Raw genomic sequence first — 16,839 nt, 5'->3', positions numbered from 1 at the left:
TTTACTGTCCTGATTTTAGAGTTTTTTTTTAAAAAAAAAATACTGGTAGCCTTGAAGTTGCAAGGCCATTCAATGCTAATCAAGGTGGCCAATTGCAACATTCAAACTTGCCTTGAGCAAGCAATAGTTCTTTAAACAATCATACTTGCCTCAAGCAGACAAGAGTTCTTTCTCCCACCCTGGACTTTCCACAGATAGATAAACCCAATTTTCCTAGTTTCCAACAGACTTCACAACCTCTGAGGATGACTGCCATAGATGTGGGCGAAATGTCAGGAGAGAATGCTTCTGGAACATAGCCATGCAGCCTGGAAAACTAACAGCAAACCAGTGATTCCGACAACGCAATGCATAGACAGTTCGGCACCACTTTAATTGCCACGACTCATTGCTATGTAATAATGGATGGGTTCTGTAGTTTGCTGAGGCGCCAGCACTTGTTTGGCAGAGCAGTTTAAAGACATAAAACTACAACTTTATATTTTTATTTACGACATTTATATGCTGCCCCTCTCTTCCCGAAGGGTACTCAGAGCAGCTAATAATATAATACAATATATTATATTATTAGCACAGTACAATAGCAGTATTAAATATTACTATATTTAACTATACCATTAAACCACTGAGCTGCTAAGCTTGTTGACCGAAAGGTCGCAGGTTCGAATTCGGGGAGCGGCGTGAGCTTCTGCTGTCAGCCACAGCTTCTGCCAACCTAGCACTTCAAAAACATGCAAATGTGAGTAGATCAATAGGTACCACTCCGGCGGGAAGGTAACAGGGCTCCATGCAGTCATGCCAGCCACATGGTCCTGGAGGTGTCTACGAGAGACAGCCTTCTCTGTGATGGCCCCTCGACTATGGAACTCTCTCCCGAGCAAGATTAGATCTGCCCCCTCCCTCTTATCCTTCAGGAGGCTAGTGAAATCCTGGTTATGGAACAAAACATACCCAGAATAATGGCTGAGACTGGTTACAGACCAAAGTGAGTGACTACATATGCGGACTGAGCTGAACATGATTTTACCTTGGCGATTTGGTATATATGTATTTTAATCTTGTATTGTTGTATGATGTTTTAACTTGTATTAGTAGCACTGAATCCTTGCTGTAAGCCGATCAGAGCATTTTTATATATAGAGAAGATTATATTATTAGCATAGCATAGGAGACAAGGTGGAACTGTCCTCTTCCCCCTTCTCTCTTCACTCTGTCCCAGAACAGCAGTAGGTGTTGGGTGGAGGGAATAACACTCCCCAGCGCCGCCGCCTCCGCCTCCGCCTCCTCCTCCTCCGGGGTGGGCGGGGCCAAATGCCGAAGCGGGGTCTTAAGAAGTGGGCGTGATGAGCGGTGAAGAGTCTGTCGAGCTGCGAAACTACGCTTCCCGGCATCCCCCGCGGCGCAGGCAGAAGGCAGAAGGTGGGCGACGCGGCGTGGCTTGGCTTAGCGTGCTCCAGCGGGCTTGGGAATGAAAGTGGGTTCGACCCAGGCCTGGACAAACTTGGGCCCTCCCTGCAGGTGTTTTGGACTTCAACTTCCACCATTCCTCACAGCCTCAGGCCCCTTCGCTTAAGCGGCTGAGGGGGAAAACGAAAGGGCCTGAGGCTGTGAGGAATGGTGGGAGTTGAAGTCCAAAACACCTGCAGGGAGAGCCCAAGTTTGTCCAGACCTAGTTTAATCCCCTGTACAAGCCACATTGCGAATGCTTTCATGCTTAATGTTTCCAGCAAAGGATTCTAAAACATTGCTGGAAATATCTAACTTCTTCACAAGGTCGCTGCCTTTCATGTGCATTTGAATGATTTGCTGACAAGGAAGATTCTTCTCTGAAGCTGTTTCCTGGTTTGGTGCTGTAGCAGCTAAGGGTGTACCTGCACTGTGGAATTAATGCAGTTGGATACCCCTTTAACCTCCTTAGCTCTGTGCTATGGAACCAAGTGAGTGGTTGCTTTATATATTATCTGCCAAAGAGTGCTGTGTTCTCACCAGACTCCCAGCAGAGTATTGTGCTATGGCAATTAAAGTGGTATTATTTCTTACAATGTGGATGCGCCCTGGGTGGCTCAGAGGTCTTAATCCAATCGGTAAACAATGCATTCATTTCCTGATAGAGAATTGCATTGCTTGGAATGATTAAGGGTCTGGAGAACAAACCCTATGAGGAGCGACTTAAAGAGCTGGGCATGATAGCCTGAAGAAGAGAAAGCTGAAAGGAGACATGATAGCCATGTATAAATATGTGAGAGGAAGTCATAGGGAGGAGGGAGCAAGCTTGTTTTCTGCCACCCTGGAGACAAGGACACGGAACAATGGCTTCAAACGACAAGAAAGGAGATTCTATCTGAACATTAGGAAGAACTTCCTGACTGTGAGAGCTGTTCAGCAGTGGAACTCTCTGCCCTGGAATGTGGTGGAGGCTCCCCCTTTGGAGACTTTTAAACAGAGGCTGGATGGCCATCTGTCAGGGGTGCTTTGAATACAATTTTCCTGCTTCTTGGCAGGGGGTTGGACTGGATGACCCATGAAGTCTCTTCCAACTCTATGATTCTAATGTTGGGGAGGAGGATACTCTAAAAAGTAGCCACAGGGTTCACTTTCAAAAACAATATTATGTGTTAGTATATCTTTTATGGAGCCCAGTAAATTTTTACACAAAGTAGTGCAAAGATGCTGCGAGTTCTTCCATGAAGCATGTTGGTATAAAATACTGGAGAGAAGGGAAGAGATAAGAAGTCTTTCTAGATTGACGGTTAATATATCTCTGGGTGCATCCATTTGTCCTGGCACTAAGTTATAGACTCATGGGATTTGTAGTTTGGTGAGTTGGCAGAGAAGGCTAAAGTCCATGTAAAACTACCACAACCATGGTAGCTAACGTAATGGCAAAATGCATAAATCCTACAGATGCATAATCTATATCTGAAGCAGCCAGACCTGAAGACCTGGATGTTCAAACAAGCGTTTGAGAATGCCTAGTCTCTAGTTTTATCTACGCAATTGTTATGCAGCCCTGTACTTTTTCCCATGCCACTTATCCCATTCCCAGTTCGATTGTTTACTGCCTGGCTATGTTTATAGTAGCTTACCGCCATTGGTTGATGAACGCTGTTTTTAATTGTTAGTTGATTTTTTACATGCCCTTATGTTGTATTTAATTGTATTTTTAAATTGTTTTCATTTTATGTACTGTTCTTAGGCACCTTGTGCCATGTGTAAGCCGCCACAAGTCCCTCCGGGGAGATGGTGGCAGGATACAAAAATAAAGTTATTATTGTTATTTTTAAAAACCAGAAAAAATGTTTAAAATGCCAGTTTTCTGCTAACTGAGATGAACAGTTTATGGAAGCTTTCATTCCCACCAAACAGAGATATCGTCTGTGATTTACAGTGTTGTGTGTTGTATGTGAAGATAGATGCCACAATAAACCATTTTAAAGAAAGTGTTGAATGCCACAGGGGTTAACTCCTTACGAGATTGGGATCAGTTCCTGGTTCCTTATCCAATAAAAATAATGAGCTGCCTAATGGAGAAACAGCAGTCATGTACCTCTGCCTCCTGGAGACTCCTTGCTTCAAGATTTCTTCGCTTGATAGTCTCCAGTGCCTTTGTTTTTGCAGATAACCATCCTTTCTTGCCACTGCGCAGAGCGTCAGAGGAGTTCAGTGTTCAATGGCCATCCAGGTCATGTGCCATAGATTAAAGCTATTAATGGAAGCAGTGACCCAGCACTCTTGAAATTATTACATCTACACTGCTCAGGCATTAATCAATGAGCTCCTGTGCAAAGCAGTTACATGAGCAGAAGAATCAAAATGCTAAAATATATTCTACCACAATAATGCATTAGAACACTGACCAACATTTTCAGAGTTATTAATACTGTAATTGACTTAATCTTAGGCCTGATGTTTTACAAGGCTGAGGATAGCCCTGACTTCTCCGTTCCTTGTTTGAACTTTAGCCCAGTGGTTCTCAACCTGTGGGTCCCCAGGTGTTTTGGCCTACAACTCCCAGAAATCCCAGCCAGTTTACCAGCTGTTAGGATTTCTGGGAGTTGGAGGCCAAAACATCTGGGGACCCACAGGTTGAGAACCACTGCTTTAGCCTAAAAGCATCTCTGAAAGCATCTCTAACCCCTGGGAGCCCCCAGTGGCACACTGGGTTAAATACATGTGCCGGCAGGACTGCTGGCCGAAAGGTCAGCGGTTTGAATCCGAGGAGCAGGGTGAGCTCCCATCTGTCAGCTCCAGCTTCCCATGCGGGGACATGAGAGAAGCTTTCCACAGGATGGTAACATGTCTGGGCGTCCCCTGGGGAACGTCCTCGCAGACTGCTCATTCTCTCACACCAGAAGCAACTTGCAGATTCTCAAATCACTCCTGACACTGAAAAAATATCTGGAACCTGCATATCCTCCAAAAATTTCTTTTTGAGAGGCTGAGATAATGATACCTTTGCTTTCTGAGGATTCAGTGTACACATGCTATGTTTCAGGTACAGCATTATTTGAAATATTGTGTTTGAAATTACTTTCAGGCCAGGTATATAAGGTACGGTGTATACGTAAATAAAACATAATCCCATTTCATGTTTATACTCAGGTTCCATCTCCAAGATTTCATTATGAATATGATAGTATTAAAGAATAGAAAAACAGGACATATTGGTACTAGGCATTTTGGATAGGTGATACATAATCTATACCAGCAAACCAGGCTAACTTATGTAGAAAATAATAAGAATTGCGCTTGTTGTTGTTCATTCGTTCAGTCGTCTCCGACTCTTCGTGACCTCATGGACCAGCCCACGCCAGAGCTCCCTGTCGGCCGTTACCACCCCCAGCTCCCTCAAGGTCAGTCCATCCACCCTAAAATCAAATTTTGGCTACATCAAATCATAGCATGTGTCCCCTATTAGATGGCAATGAATGCTGTCCAACACAAAGTTTTCTATGTGGACAAAATGTGGGCATGCTCAAATGACTCAGCAGAACACATCAACTTGAATTAGATATACAGCAGTTACAAAATCCAGCTGTCAATGCAGGAAAGCAAATTTAAGTCCCAGCTCTTTATTTGTGCAAACCTTAAAAACTAAGCTCATTCATTAAACTATGTACAAACATTATGCACATCCTTCTATTATATCAGATGGCATTGAGCTAAAACATTTCTATATACACCAGTGCATGTCAAGCAGAATAGCCTGGGGGATAATCCCAAACATGAGCATAGAAAAATAAAGATATTTTCAGTATACACCTATAATAAACTAGGGTCAGCTCAAGTCAAACACCCAGATGTTCAAACTAAGTGAGAACACAAGGTTGCAGTTTGTGGGATGCAGAATCTCCAACGAATGAGCTTAGTTTCTTAGTTTCCAAGAGCTGGGACCTAAATTTGCTTTCCTTCATTGACAACTGGATTTTGTAACTACTGTTTTTATTATAAACTTGTATAACTAATTCAAGCTGCTGATGTGTTCTGATGAGTCATTTGAGCATGTCTACTGAAACATTCCGGGGACAGGGATGAGTAGTGAGAAAAACACTGAGCATGTGACAACATTGTAGTTAACGGAGCGTGTTTCAAAGAGTAGATTAGCGTTTATGTGTAAAAATGGAAAAATATGCTGGGGCAGCTGTGTTGGCCATGTAGCAAAATCCCAAATCTACAATATGGTGGTGCTCTTATTGGTCAACCAAAATTAAGAAAATACATCACACAAGCTTTCAAAACTTCACTGACTTTGTCACCAAGCAAAAAATATTAAAAATTGTGCAAGAGAAGGAAAATGACTATGTTAGAGCTGTGGGTCGTTTAGATTTTTTTTGTCAGTTAAGGTGGTCTAGAGCAGGGCTTCTTTAACTCCCCCCCCCCCCCAAATATGTGGCCCCTTTCTTCCTGATAACCTTTTTTGTGATCCCAGGTTATCTAGGTATATAAATTAGTTTTTAAAAATCAAACATTTACCAATAATAAACCAGCATTTTCAAGGCTTGCTAAACAGGCTGATTTATCTTTTTGTGAAGTATAGCTGAAGCAATTTCTGTAGAGTCCACTGTAAATACTGCACGTTGTTCATAACATTTGTGTAAATGACTTGGGGTGTTCAGAAGCCAATTTTTGTGACCCTTACATTGAGCACTTCAGGTTGGGACCCACAGTTTGAGAAGCAGTGGTCTAAAGCAGTGGTTCCCAAACTTAGGCCCTCCAGATTGTGGAACTTCAACTCCCAGGAGCCCCAGCCAGTTTGGTCAACTGTCAGGAATTCTGGGAGCTGAAGTCCAAAACACCTGAAGGTCCAAAGGTTGAAATGGTTATCAATCACCTTCTTAGCCATGTGGGGACTACGGTCAAAGGGCAATAAAGAACAGTAATAACATTTCAATTCTATTTGTGACAAAAATAACTTTCCTTGGGATCCAGTCAAAGATAACTTTTCTTAGGGTGAATCTACATTGTAGAATTAATACAGCTTGACACCACTTGAACTGCCATGGCTCAATGCTGTGGAATCCTGGGAGTTGTAGTTCAGTGAGGGAACAGCACTCTGTGGCAGAGAAGGCTCAAGGTCTTGTGAAAGTACAATTCCTATGTCCACAGCATTGAGTCATGACGGTGGCGACTAACTATATTAATTCTACAGTGTAGATGCACCCTTAGACAGAGATTTCATAAGAAGATTTTGCAAGAAGTGCCTGCACTGTTACATCTGGAGAAACATTTAGGTTCTGTATAGATAAAACTTCCCAATTGTAGTCCAAATGAAAGGATTTTAGTTTTGTTGGAGGTAACAACTGTTGTAAGTACAACAGTGCTTAGCAATTATGAGCTAAGAATGCATCTAAGCAGTAGTGAGAAGATTAGATAGTTTTGAGTGACCCAAACAGTCTTCTCTTTGTCTATGTATTCTGACCCCTCTGTGATATGAACCGATACTCTTTGAGATGTTTTCCTAGCTCTTCTGTCCCTGCCGATTCTCTCTCTGCTCTTCCCTAAAATGATGCTAGATCATCACACTGAGTGACTGTTCTGTCTTAGAATAGTGTTCCTATAATAAAGCCCATAGTTTGTCTCTTTTTCATTATCAAGATCTGTCTACACAGTCTCTATCAGAAACTTCAAAAAGTGAAGTCCACTAGTTCCCACTTGTTAAGTTTCATTTGTTGTGGCAAAATTTGGTATTTTCACATCCAGGAAACACATTCAGGGGCAGGCGGGCAGCAAAATACAACATAATCCAGAATCCTCAAAACTGTTACCTTCATAGGTGAAGCCAGTTTTGACGTGGCAGAGATGGGAAACTGACTCTGCCAGCACTGAGATCCCTCCAGACTGCAGAAGGATAATCCGAGACCAAATGTGGGCCTGTGACCCCAAAATCATAACTTTTCTTTTGATGAAGAAGCAGTGAAGTTTTGAAAACTTTAATGGTGCATTTTGTGCTTTTTGGTTGACCAATAAACGTATGGCATTTTGTGCATTTTGTTGTTTTATGCCTGGAACTGATAATTCAGTAATGCTGTTAATTATTTTGAATGGAGATGTGCTATGGCTTTTTAAGGTTCCTTGTATTTTTTGTAATTATATTGTTCTGAAAAAACAAGTTGGTATGGTGCACTAAATTAAGTAGCAGTTGAGCTCAAGGGCAATTAAGGATTAGTTCAGTAGCTTCAGGTCAACAATATATCTACAGTCAATTTTAGGGGTCCCTTTTCATCTCTGCCAGGCTCTTACATTCAGGAATGAAAAGAGCTTGTGGCATCTTTACATGAGCTACATATGAGATCATATAAAGAGCACATTAATATTGTGAATTCCCGTGATAGCAAAAACCTAGTGTGTGTGTGAATGTGGAAGGCTACCAAGATTGTACAGTATGCTTAACTAATCCTTATAAATGGTGTGCATTTTGGAATAATTCCTCTTTTGAATCATAGCTTTCATAACTACTCAGCCTCTTGATCACCAATAGTACTATTTTCAAGCTATGTCTATGGCTAGCCTCATTGACATTTGGCTTTGCCATTCAGTTCTGCCTCTGTCTTTTCCATCTTCTGAAGTTGTCCTTGGCAAATTTGTCTTATGTTATTTGCAATCCCTCTTATTCTAGAAAAGCTGATCAGACAGCACCAGAAATTGGACTTCGTATAACTTTCTTATAATATAGGACACATCTGATAATAAGATGTCACTCTGGCTAACATTTTAATCTCTCTCAGGTGGTGACAGTGTAGAATTTTTTTCCCAACTGGTAAGAATAGATAACTTTGTTAAAATCTATATTTGTACCTTTGTGTTTGCATTTACTTAAGTTATCAAACACAAGTGCATGTGTTTGATAACTTATGTAAATGCAAACACAAAGGTACAAATATAGATTTTAACACAGTTATCTATTCTTACCAGTTGGGAAAAAAATTCTACACTGTCACCACCTGAGTGAGATTTTCTGCTTTCAGAGAAGGAGGTGAAATGAAGCAAAGCAGATTATTCTCTATTCCCCTTGAACAAATTTGATCTGTGAAGATATATTTAACTCACAATTACAAACTTTTGATGCGCTCTATTTATCTACTTAGTTCTGCTCTGAAAGCAGAAGTTGTGACTATCTTGTGACCCTGCCACCCTGCAGGAAAGAGTGGGTGCAGGTGACACATCGGTGTTGGGGTTTTGTCAAGGTGGGAAGGATATTAGTTTTGCATCTTGGTTGTGGGACAGCTTGTAAGGGAAACTGAGAGCCCTAATGGGGATTTCTTTCTTTTGCTCACTTGGTTTGACTACAGTGACTTTTCTGTCTTTGTAGAAGGACACAGCAAGGGGTGCATCTACACTGTAGAATTAATGTAGTTTGATACTACTTTAATTTTCATGGCTCAATGCTATGGAATCATGGGAATTGGAATTTCACATGAACTACAATTCACATGCTCCACAGCATTGAGTCATGGCAAATAAAGTGGCGTGAAACTATGTTAATTGTACAGTATAGATCAGACATGGGCAAACTTCAGCCTTCCAGGTGTTTTGGACTCCAACTCCCAGAAATCCCAGTCAGCTTACCAGCTGTTAGGAATTGTGGGAGTTTAAGTCCAAAACACCTGGAGGACCAAAGTTTGCTCACATCTGGTATAGATGCATCCTAGGTCTCTGAGTTGAATCCAGAAGGAGCTTGTCTTATTTCTCATTGAGTGCTGGTGACTTTCATGAATGTTTATTTCAAGAAATTTGGAAATCAAAAACTCATGGTCTGTTTTTTCATATTTAATTTAATAGAAGTTGCATCCTACTTGACAATGTAATGGATTCATTCTATATTCTTACTCCTGACAGACAGTTGACAAGAATTGATGATCAGTCTACCAGTAGCTGTTTTCTGTACCATACTTACCGAGGTGGTTGAGCAGTGGTCCTCTGCATTCCTATGTGACTTGGTTTTGAGAAGGATAAAAGGAATGCCAGTTAATGTCTGTTTGCAACAGATCTTGTGCTTCACTTAGAAAGCAATGTGGTTTAATTATATACAAGAGTTTCCTGTCTTCCTCCAAGCTGTGATGTTTGATGTATGCTGTCTGTGTCTGGTAGTTAATGCACTCTAAAGCACCTCCTCTGCCTTTGTGGCTCCTCCCTTGTTAGGTTAGATAAGAAGAAATCTGAAGCAGGCTGTCCAGAAGACTGAAACACTTCAGTAAGGGAAAGCAGAAAAGGGCAGACACCAGGCAAGAATAGTGACTGATTAGTAATATCATCTAACCAATAGTCAATAACCAGTATCATTTTGACGGCTAGCTTCTCTTCTCTTAGACGTGCTCCAAAGCAGCAGCGTGATGCCTGGTATCCCATTCTTGCCGTTTTCCATCTTACTTGGAGTTCTGGGAATCTTGTGTGTGGGCTTCACAGTGTATTGGAGTCACCACTGGCTTGGTGGCTTTGCCTGGGATGGATCGTCTCAGATGTTTAACTGGCACCCAGTTCTCATGGTGACAGGAATGTTGGTCTTGTATGGCGCTGGTAAGTGGAAAGAGGATCCAAATTCTTACTGGTTCCATTCTCTGCACCCCAGTAGAAAAATCTGGAAGCAAAGCAGTTGCTATTGTGTGCAGAGAGCTTGGAAAATGGGACTTCTTGGGATCACAACTGGCTTGGGGGTTGCATATTATAGTTCCAACTGGCGTGTTTTGAAGGGTAGGGATGGGGAATTCCTGGAGTCTTCTGACCCTGATGACATCTTTCCTCTTCTGCAGCTGCACTGGTATATCGGGTACCCCTCTCCTGGCAGGGATCCAAGCTTCCATGGAAGCTACTACATGCATCTCTGACCTTGATAGCATCCATCATTGTTGTCCTGGGTCTAGTAGCTGTCTTTGAGTTTCACAATGTGCAGAAGATCCCAAACATGTACTCAATACACAGCTGGATAGGTCTGTCAGCTGTGCTGCTCTTCTTCTGCCAGGTAGGTAAAAATGAATATTTACAATTTTTACAGGTAGTTACAATATTTACGATATTTACAGGTAGTTACAATCTTTTGTGGGCAGCATAGCTATTCCACATGAGGACCTTTGGAAGCTGAGCTGCATCCCATTAAAGGCTATCACTTGTGGCTGAGTATAATTTTCTTCCAGAAATAGAATTTAGTGATAGGACTGTTAGTGACTGTAGATATGTATTCTTGATCTGCATAGTCTCTCATAGTGAGGGCATACATTTCCAGATGGAAAGCAGTCGTGACAAATTCTATGAGCCATATACCACCTTACACATCTTACTATACAGCCTCTGAAGTCTCTCTTCTTTATCTTGTGGGATGCAGGCAGGATCAGAGAAGCATCTGGCTATGTATCTGTAGCCACACACAAAATTTGTAGTAGCAATGAGATCTATCAGCATCCTCTGGAAGTTTCATTATTGCCATAACCATTGCTTGTCCTGATATGGGGACATAGCCAGACACTTCTCTTGTCCTGCCCACTTACCATATGGCACAGAAGGAGCTGTATGGTTAATTTGGGGGGGGGGGGAGAGTTGGGGCACTGGAGGGAGGAAACAAATACTAAGTTCCACAGCACCCCAAAAAGGACCTACACACTCGCAAGAGCAACCTACCTGTGCATTTTTCCCAACAGAATGTAAACCTTTGTATGCTTTTTAAAGAAAACATACTATTTCTTACTAAAGGGTCAATGGTGTTAAAAACAGAATGACCAAAACAACTTGTAAGAGCTGCTGTTGGGCATAGGAGCTATGAAACTATAATAATTTGCCACCAAAGTGCATGCTTTACATTCAGAAAGTCTGCAGTCCAGTGCTTGGCATCTCCAGGCAAGGCTGGGAAAGACCAGAGTCTCAAAGCCTAGAGAGCTGCTCCAAGTCTATCAACAATGAGCTAAACAGATCAAATGGTCTGACTCATTGTAAAGCAGTTTCTTATGTTCCAAAAAATAATATCTGCAAATGTACTATTTTGGACTACACCTCCCGGTCTTAGGCTAGCTTAGGGATTCTAAGAGACGTGGTCTGAAAAAGTAACATTCTCAAACTCTGTCAGGTGAGAAGCGATTGAAAAAGTTCAACTGCCCGTCTCCAGTGCAGAAAGACTTTATCTTGTAGCAGAATTTCTTGTTAACTGGTCATTCCTGCCAATATATATGTGTTATCATAATACATAATACAAAATCACTTGCTGTAGTTTGTCTCCAGGCTATAATTCATTTCAGTTCATTTTTTATATTACATATTACTTCTCTGTTACTATACTATCTATTACTACCATGTTTACTTAAACAAACTCATTGAATAATTTGCTAAATGATCTTTCACATATGTAAATTGATTTCATGGATTTACTCTAGTTAGACAGTGCTACCAATTACTTTGCACACCAGTTTACTTGTCATGGTTTCAGAATGGCTTTACAATCTAAATCCAAGAAAACTGGCGTGCAAAGTAATTTGTACCACTAGGTGTTGTGCAGTTTTTAGGCTGGGAGCACTATTTCCTCTGCTTGGCAGATCACAGCTGCAAATATTATGTGATGGAAAGTGTTCCCGTTCTTGTCTTTTCCTTTTCAGTGGCTAATGGGGTTCTGTTCTTTCCTGCTGCCTTGGGCCCCCATCTGGTTCAGAGCCCTCTACAAGCCCATCCATGTCTTCTTTGGCTCTGCCATCCTCTCCTTGGTTGTGACAGCATGCATCTCTGGCATCTTTGAAAAACTATACTTCAGACTGTGAGTAGCAGAACTCAAAGGCTGGAGGGAAGGAGCACTATACTCCATTAATAGGAGTGTAGAGTCTAAATCCAGGGAAGTCATACTACCCCTCTATTCTGCCTTGGTTAGACCACACCTGGAATACTGTGTCCAATTCTGGGCACCACAATTGAAGGGAGATGTTTACAAGCTGGAATGTGCCCAGAGGAGGACAGTTAAAATGATCAAGAGTTGGAGAACAAGCCCTATGAGGAGCAGCTTAAAGAGCTGGGCATGTTTAGCCTGAAGAAGAGAAGGCTGAGAGGAGACATGATAGCCATGTATAAATATGTGAGAGGAAATCACAGGGAGGAGGGAGCAAGCTTGTTTTTTGCTGCCCTGGAGACTAGGACGTGAAACAGTGGCTTCAAACTACAAGAAAGAAGATTCCATTTGAACATTAGGAAGAACGTCCCGACTGTGAGAGCTGTTTGGCAGTGGAACTCTCTGCCCCAGAGTGTGGTGGAGGCTCCTTACTTGGAGGCTTTTAAACAGGCTGGATGGCCACCTGTTGGGGCTGCTTTGAATACAGTTTTCCTGCTTCTTGGCAGGGGTTGGACTGGATGGCCCACGAGGTCTCTTCCAACTCAATGATTCTAAGGTAGTGTTAGAATCAGTGTTAAAATGGTTGCTGATAATATATTTTGGAGAAAACTTTTTGATCCTGACAGAACAACTAATGAATGGGTGAAGCATTTAGACTACTTAAGGGAAGTAACGTTTTTTACTAATGTCAACTTAGAAAGGAAACTGCTCTGCCCATATGGGTCCCAAGAGTTGTGGCAGTATTGGTTTCAAAGATGTCTCTGAGAAGTACCTCTTGGCCATCACAGTGGACACCTTTCCAGCTGCAATGCCTAGAACTCTTTTTTTACCTCTGTTTTTCCCCCCAACCCTATCGGGCTGGCAGTGGTGTCTGTGGACTGATGAATCCATGCTGGGATTTAATCCAGACTTTAAATGGGTATCCAAGCTGCTGAATCTAAACGAGGTATGGAAGCTGGTTTATAGAGATCTCTAGGTATGGGAGCTGAAATGCCACCCATGCCAAGGTTTGTTATGCAGTTGAAATAGATTTATACTACTTTGAGATTGTTGATGTAAAGGTGGGACATTGTTATAAGAAATAAATAGTCTACCTATAAACCAACATAGATTATCTGGGATAGTTACAAGGTGGAAAGCTCAAGCCTCATGTGCTAAAGTAGGGGATTATGTGATGTAAAAGAGCTTACTGGTTACACTTCCTCATATCTGGGTCTCTGGGGAAGTTTGTGAGCGGCTACTGGTTTCACATCAAACTTTTCTGTCTTTCCTTTTAGATCAAACTCATCAACTCCTTACTCCATGCTTCCTACAGAAGCTTTGTTTGGCAATGTACTTGGGATGTTAATCCTGGTGTTTGCACTTTTGGTGTTGTGGGCTCTGGCCAAACCTGCATGGAAACGTCCAGATGTGAATTCAGAAGACACCCAAGAGGTGAGGAATTAAACTGGCTCATAATTCATGCCTGGAGAATTCAGATATTAGAATAGATCTTTGGGAAAGGGGCATATTCTTTTTAGGGACATAAACCACCTATTTCAGGGATACAAAAGTAAGTTTGTTTTGGAACGTTGTACATAGATATCTAGTGCATCCTTACACCACTGTAGTTTTCTTGCATAACAACCAACAACCAGGTGGTGCTGAGCTATCAGTTGCAATCCTACCCCTCAAATGGGGAGTGCCCATTACTCTCCTTCCCAGACTTCCTGTGTCACTATGCTTGCAGAGATTTTTATGCTCCACCAGGATTAGGTAGGTTTTTTTTTTTACTTATACTGAAAATCCCATCAATCTCAGCCAACATATCCAGTAGTGAGAAATGATAGCTATATTCCAAAAAGATCTGAAGGCCATGTTTATAGCAGCTTACTGCCACTGGTTGATGACCTCAGTTTTATTGAGTTTTGAGTTAATGTTTTTATATGCATATGCATTTTATTGTATTGTATTTTATATTGTGCTTCATTTTAATGTTATTTTTAGGCACTTTGTGTCGTCTGTAAGCCACCCCGAATCCCTTCAGAGAGATGGTGGCAGGATATAAGAATAAAATTATATTATTATTATGCTAATTTTTGAAGACAATCTGAATTTTCCTTTGTAAGATGATAGGTATGGCCATTTTCGATCAACCAAGGAGTTGTGATAGCTCTTAACACTGACTCTTGATCTGCTTTTTCTCTACAGCCTTTGCTACATGGAGCCAGATGAAATGTAATGAAGTAACTCTGCAGAACAACCAAGAAGTGCTGCAATGGCCAATTCTCCACTGAGATTTGAGGCTGTCTCCAATATGGGAATCTGCATCTTGAATCGATGCAGTAAGAAAAAGCAATAAGCTTCCCAGCCTGTTCTTCTATTTGATGGCTCTGCTTTTTGATGGCTTGAAGTACTTTTGCTACAATGGACAGCCGGACAGCAAGTTCTGAACAGCCCATTCTCTGTTTGCTATTTGAATTTGGGGTTTTTTTTGTACATTTATGGCTCACCAAAAACTTAAATTATCAACTAAAATAAATGATTTTGTTTAACCCTTCTGTTGTTCAGTTCAATATGGGTGCCTGTGCACTATTTATTTTTATTTTTTTTGGTACGGCATCTGTAGGATACATTCTCTCCCTGTACTTTTCCCATTGTTCGTCTTTTCCAGACCACAGAATGTTGAATTTTTTTAAAAGAACAAAAATTGCAAGGTACGGTAGTGTCTTGTTTATCCAACCTTCGCTCATCCAACATTCTATATTATCCAACTCAGTCTTCCTCTTGCCCGGATCCACAGCTGTGCATTCAGTGTGATTTACTAGCATGCAACTGTGTTTGTTTTAGCTCAGTAGCAAATTGTTATTTCCCTCTTCGTATAGGTGAGTGTAGAAATTCTTTTTATTGAAATTCTATGAGATACAGCAGGAAAGCTCAGTGGAATCAGGGTCCAAGTTCTACTCCCCCCGCTTCCTGTCTGCATCACCCTAACAAGAAGGTGGCAGACTCTGTCTTTGTAACAATCCTTTTTGGGGTGAAAGTATGGATGCTGCTTTAAAGCATCTGGAGAACCTACTTTCAATTAGCCCAAGAGTTGGCAAAGTGAAACCCATGAACCACAGACAGCCCCAAAGCCTGTTTGGTGGTCCACAAAATTTTGAGGGGTCACCATAACCTGAAATCATTTTTTCCACTTTTGGAGGCTTCCAAAAATAGTATTTTTGTTGTTTGCAGGATGGAAGGTCTCCAATTTCCACCTCAAGCCCCTAGTTTTTGTTGTTTTTTAATGTACTGTATGTAGAGACTGGGTCATGTCTGGGTTGCATTTTTTAATTGCTTTACTATTCTAAATGCAGCACACAATTCCTCAGGAGCCAAAAAGTGCTTCCCAGGCCTTATTAAATGGTCCATCCCAAATTTATTTAGGCAGAGAGCAGTGGGATAGATGGATTCGCTGGCATTTTAACAGTGCATTCCAGGGGCAAACCAAGAATGGGCAACTTGGAAGTCCCTGAACAGACTCAGAAGTGGAGTGGGCAGATCAAAAGACAACCTGGCAAAATGGCACTACCTAAAGAATCCCACACCTTGTGTGAATGTGGAGCAGAACAGACAACTATGTATGCTTGTCCACTATGCCCTCCCTCATGTACAGAAGAATAATTGTTGGAGGCTACAGACAAGGCCATTGCTGCTGCCCATTTTAGGTCAAAAGATATTTAGCCGCCTGCGCTCCTATTTTTTATCAGTTTTATACTAATTTATGCAATGCTTTTGATACGAAATAATTAAAACTTCATGAGGGGGGGGGAGGTTGGCCAAGAAACTGAGATCAGCGGTGAAAGAAGGCAGAAGGACATCTGGCCTGAGCAAACCTATTTTGCCAATGATCTTCTTCATTGCCACTTAGTCCATAGCTTTTTTTCCTCCTGCTACACCAGTGCCAACAGAATCCCAACCTTATGCATTGCCAGGTCATAAGATCATGTTGTTGGTGAATCGTAACATTCAAGATCCTATTTGCACTTTTTTAGGTGACCCAATTCCTTGCTTTTATAATCTTTGTTTTGTAAAGCTATATTGCCAGACATTGTTCTTTTAACTAAAAAATTAATTGGCAGTGGTATTTGAGGAGGTCAACCATGAAAGGGAGGCTTCCTCTTCATGGTTAACCACATTAAGAGTCTCCTCTTAGAACAAGCACTGTATGTCTTCTGGGTCAGGGACCAGCCCTTGGCATGAAATTTAATTTGGGGTTGAATACTTCTCGACGTTGCTTGATGGAGAATGGTTCGGGGCACAGCTATCCATACGGGATAGTCTTCTCTCATTTTGATACAAACAACTAGGAATAACCCACCAAAATCTAGGGCATGTTATAAGGCAGGAAGAAAGATATTCTTCCAGTCATTATCAGCTCCTCACATGGATAACTTTGCTACCTACAAAAATATTGTGTTGTCGAAGGCTTTCATGGCCGGAATACTGGGTTGCTGAGTGTTTTTTGGGCTTTATGGCCATATTCCAGCAGCATTCTCTCCTGACATTTCACCCGCATCTGT

General features: G+C 41.6%; 1 protein-coding gene across 3 annotated transcripts; it reads left to right on the top strand.

The window, feature by feature from the left end:
* Nucleotides 1–1,297: 1,297 nt before the first annotated feature.
* On the top strand, nucleotides 1,298–14,829 carry CYB561A3 (cytochrome b561 family member A3). 3 transcript variants are annotated; one of them, XM_060770995.2, is made up of 6 exons: nucleotides 1,298–1,419; nucleotides 9,808–10,014; nucleotides 10,248–10,456; nucleotides 12,075–12,229; nucleotides 13,573–13,729; nucleotides 14,486–14,829. In XM_060770995.2, exons 1-6 carry the CDS (start codon nucleotides 1,344–1,346, stop codon nucleotides 14,507–14,509), a joined length of 828 nt encoding a protein of 275 aa, XP_060626978.2. In that variant the 5' UTR covers nucleotides 1,298–1,343; the 3' UTR covers nucleotides 14,510–14,829. The 3 variants fall into 3 exon arrangements, with proteins under 3 accessions (XP_060626978.2, XP_060626987.2, XP_067318515.1); XM_060771004.2 differs by lacking the exon at nucleotides 1,298–1,419 and adding an exon at nucleotides 1,643–1,937; XM_067462414.1 differs by lacking the exon at nucleotides 1,298–1,419 and adding an exon at nucleotides 1,643–1,937 and having other exon boundaries at nucleotides 9,793–10,014.
* Nucleotides 14,830–16,839: the final 2,010 nt, after the last annotated feature.

Source organism: Anolis sagrei, chromosome 1 (genome assembly GCF_037176765.1).
Source record: "Anolis sagrei isolate rAnoSag1 chromosome 1, rAnoSag1.mat, whole genome shotgun sequence".
Classification (NCBI taxonomy): Eukaryota; Metazoa; Chordata; class Lepidosauria; order Squamata; family Dactyloidae; genus Anolis; species Anolis sagrei.
This window is presented reverse-complemented; position numbering and strand designations above follow the sequence as displayed.

Excerpts from the sequence above, each read along its gene's own strand:
- CYB561A3 (XM_060770995.2), top strand. The coding sequence starts at position 1,344 with ATGAGCGGTGAAGAGTCTGTCGAGCTGCGAAACTACGCTTCCCGGCAT. Across the intron at positions 10,457-12,074 it reads TGCTGCTCTTCTTCTGCCAG|TGGCTAATGGGGTTCTGTTC; the intron begins GTAGGTAAAAAT and ends TTTCCTTTTCAG. Across the intron at positions 13,730-14,485 it reads ATTCAGAAGACACCCAAGAG|CCTTTGCTACATGGAGCCAG; the intron begins GTGAGGAATTAA and ends TTTTCTCTACAG.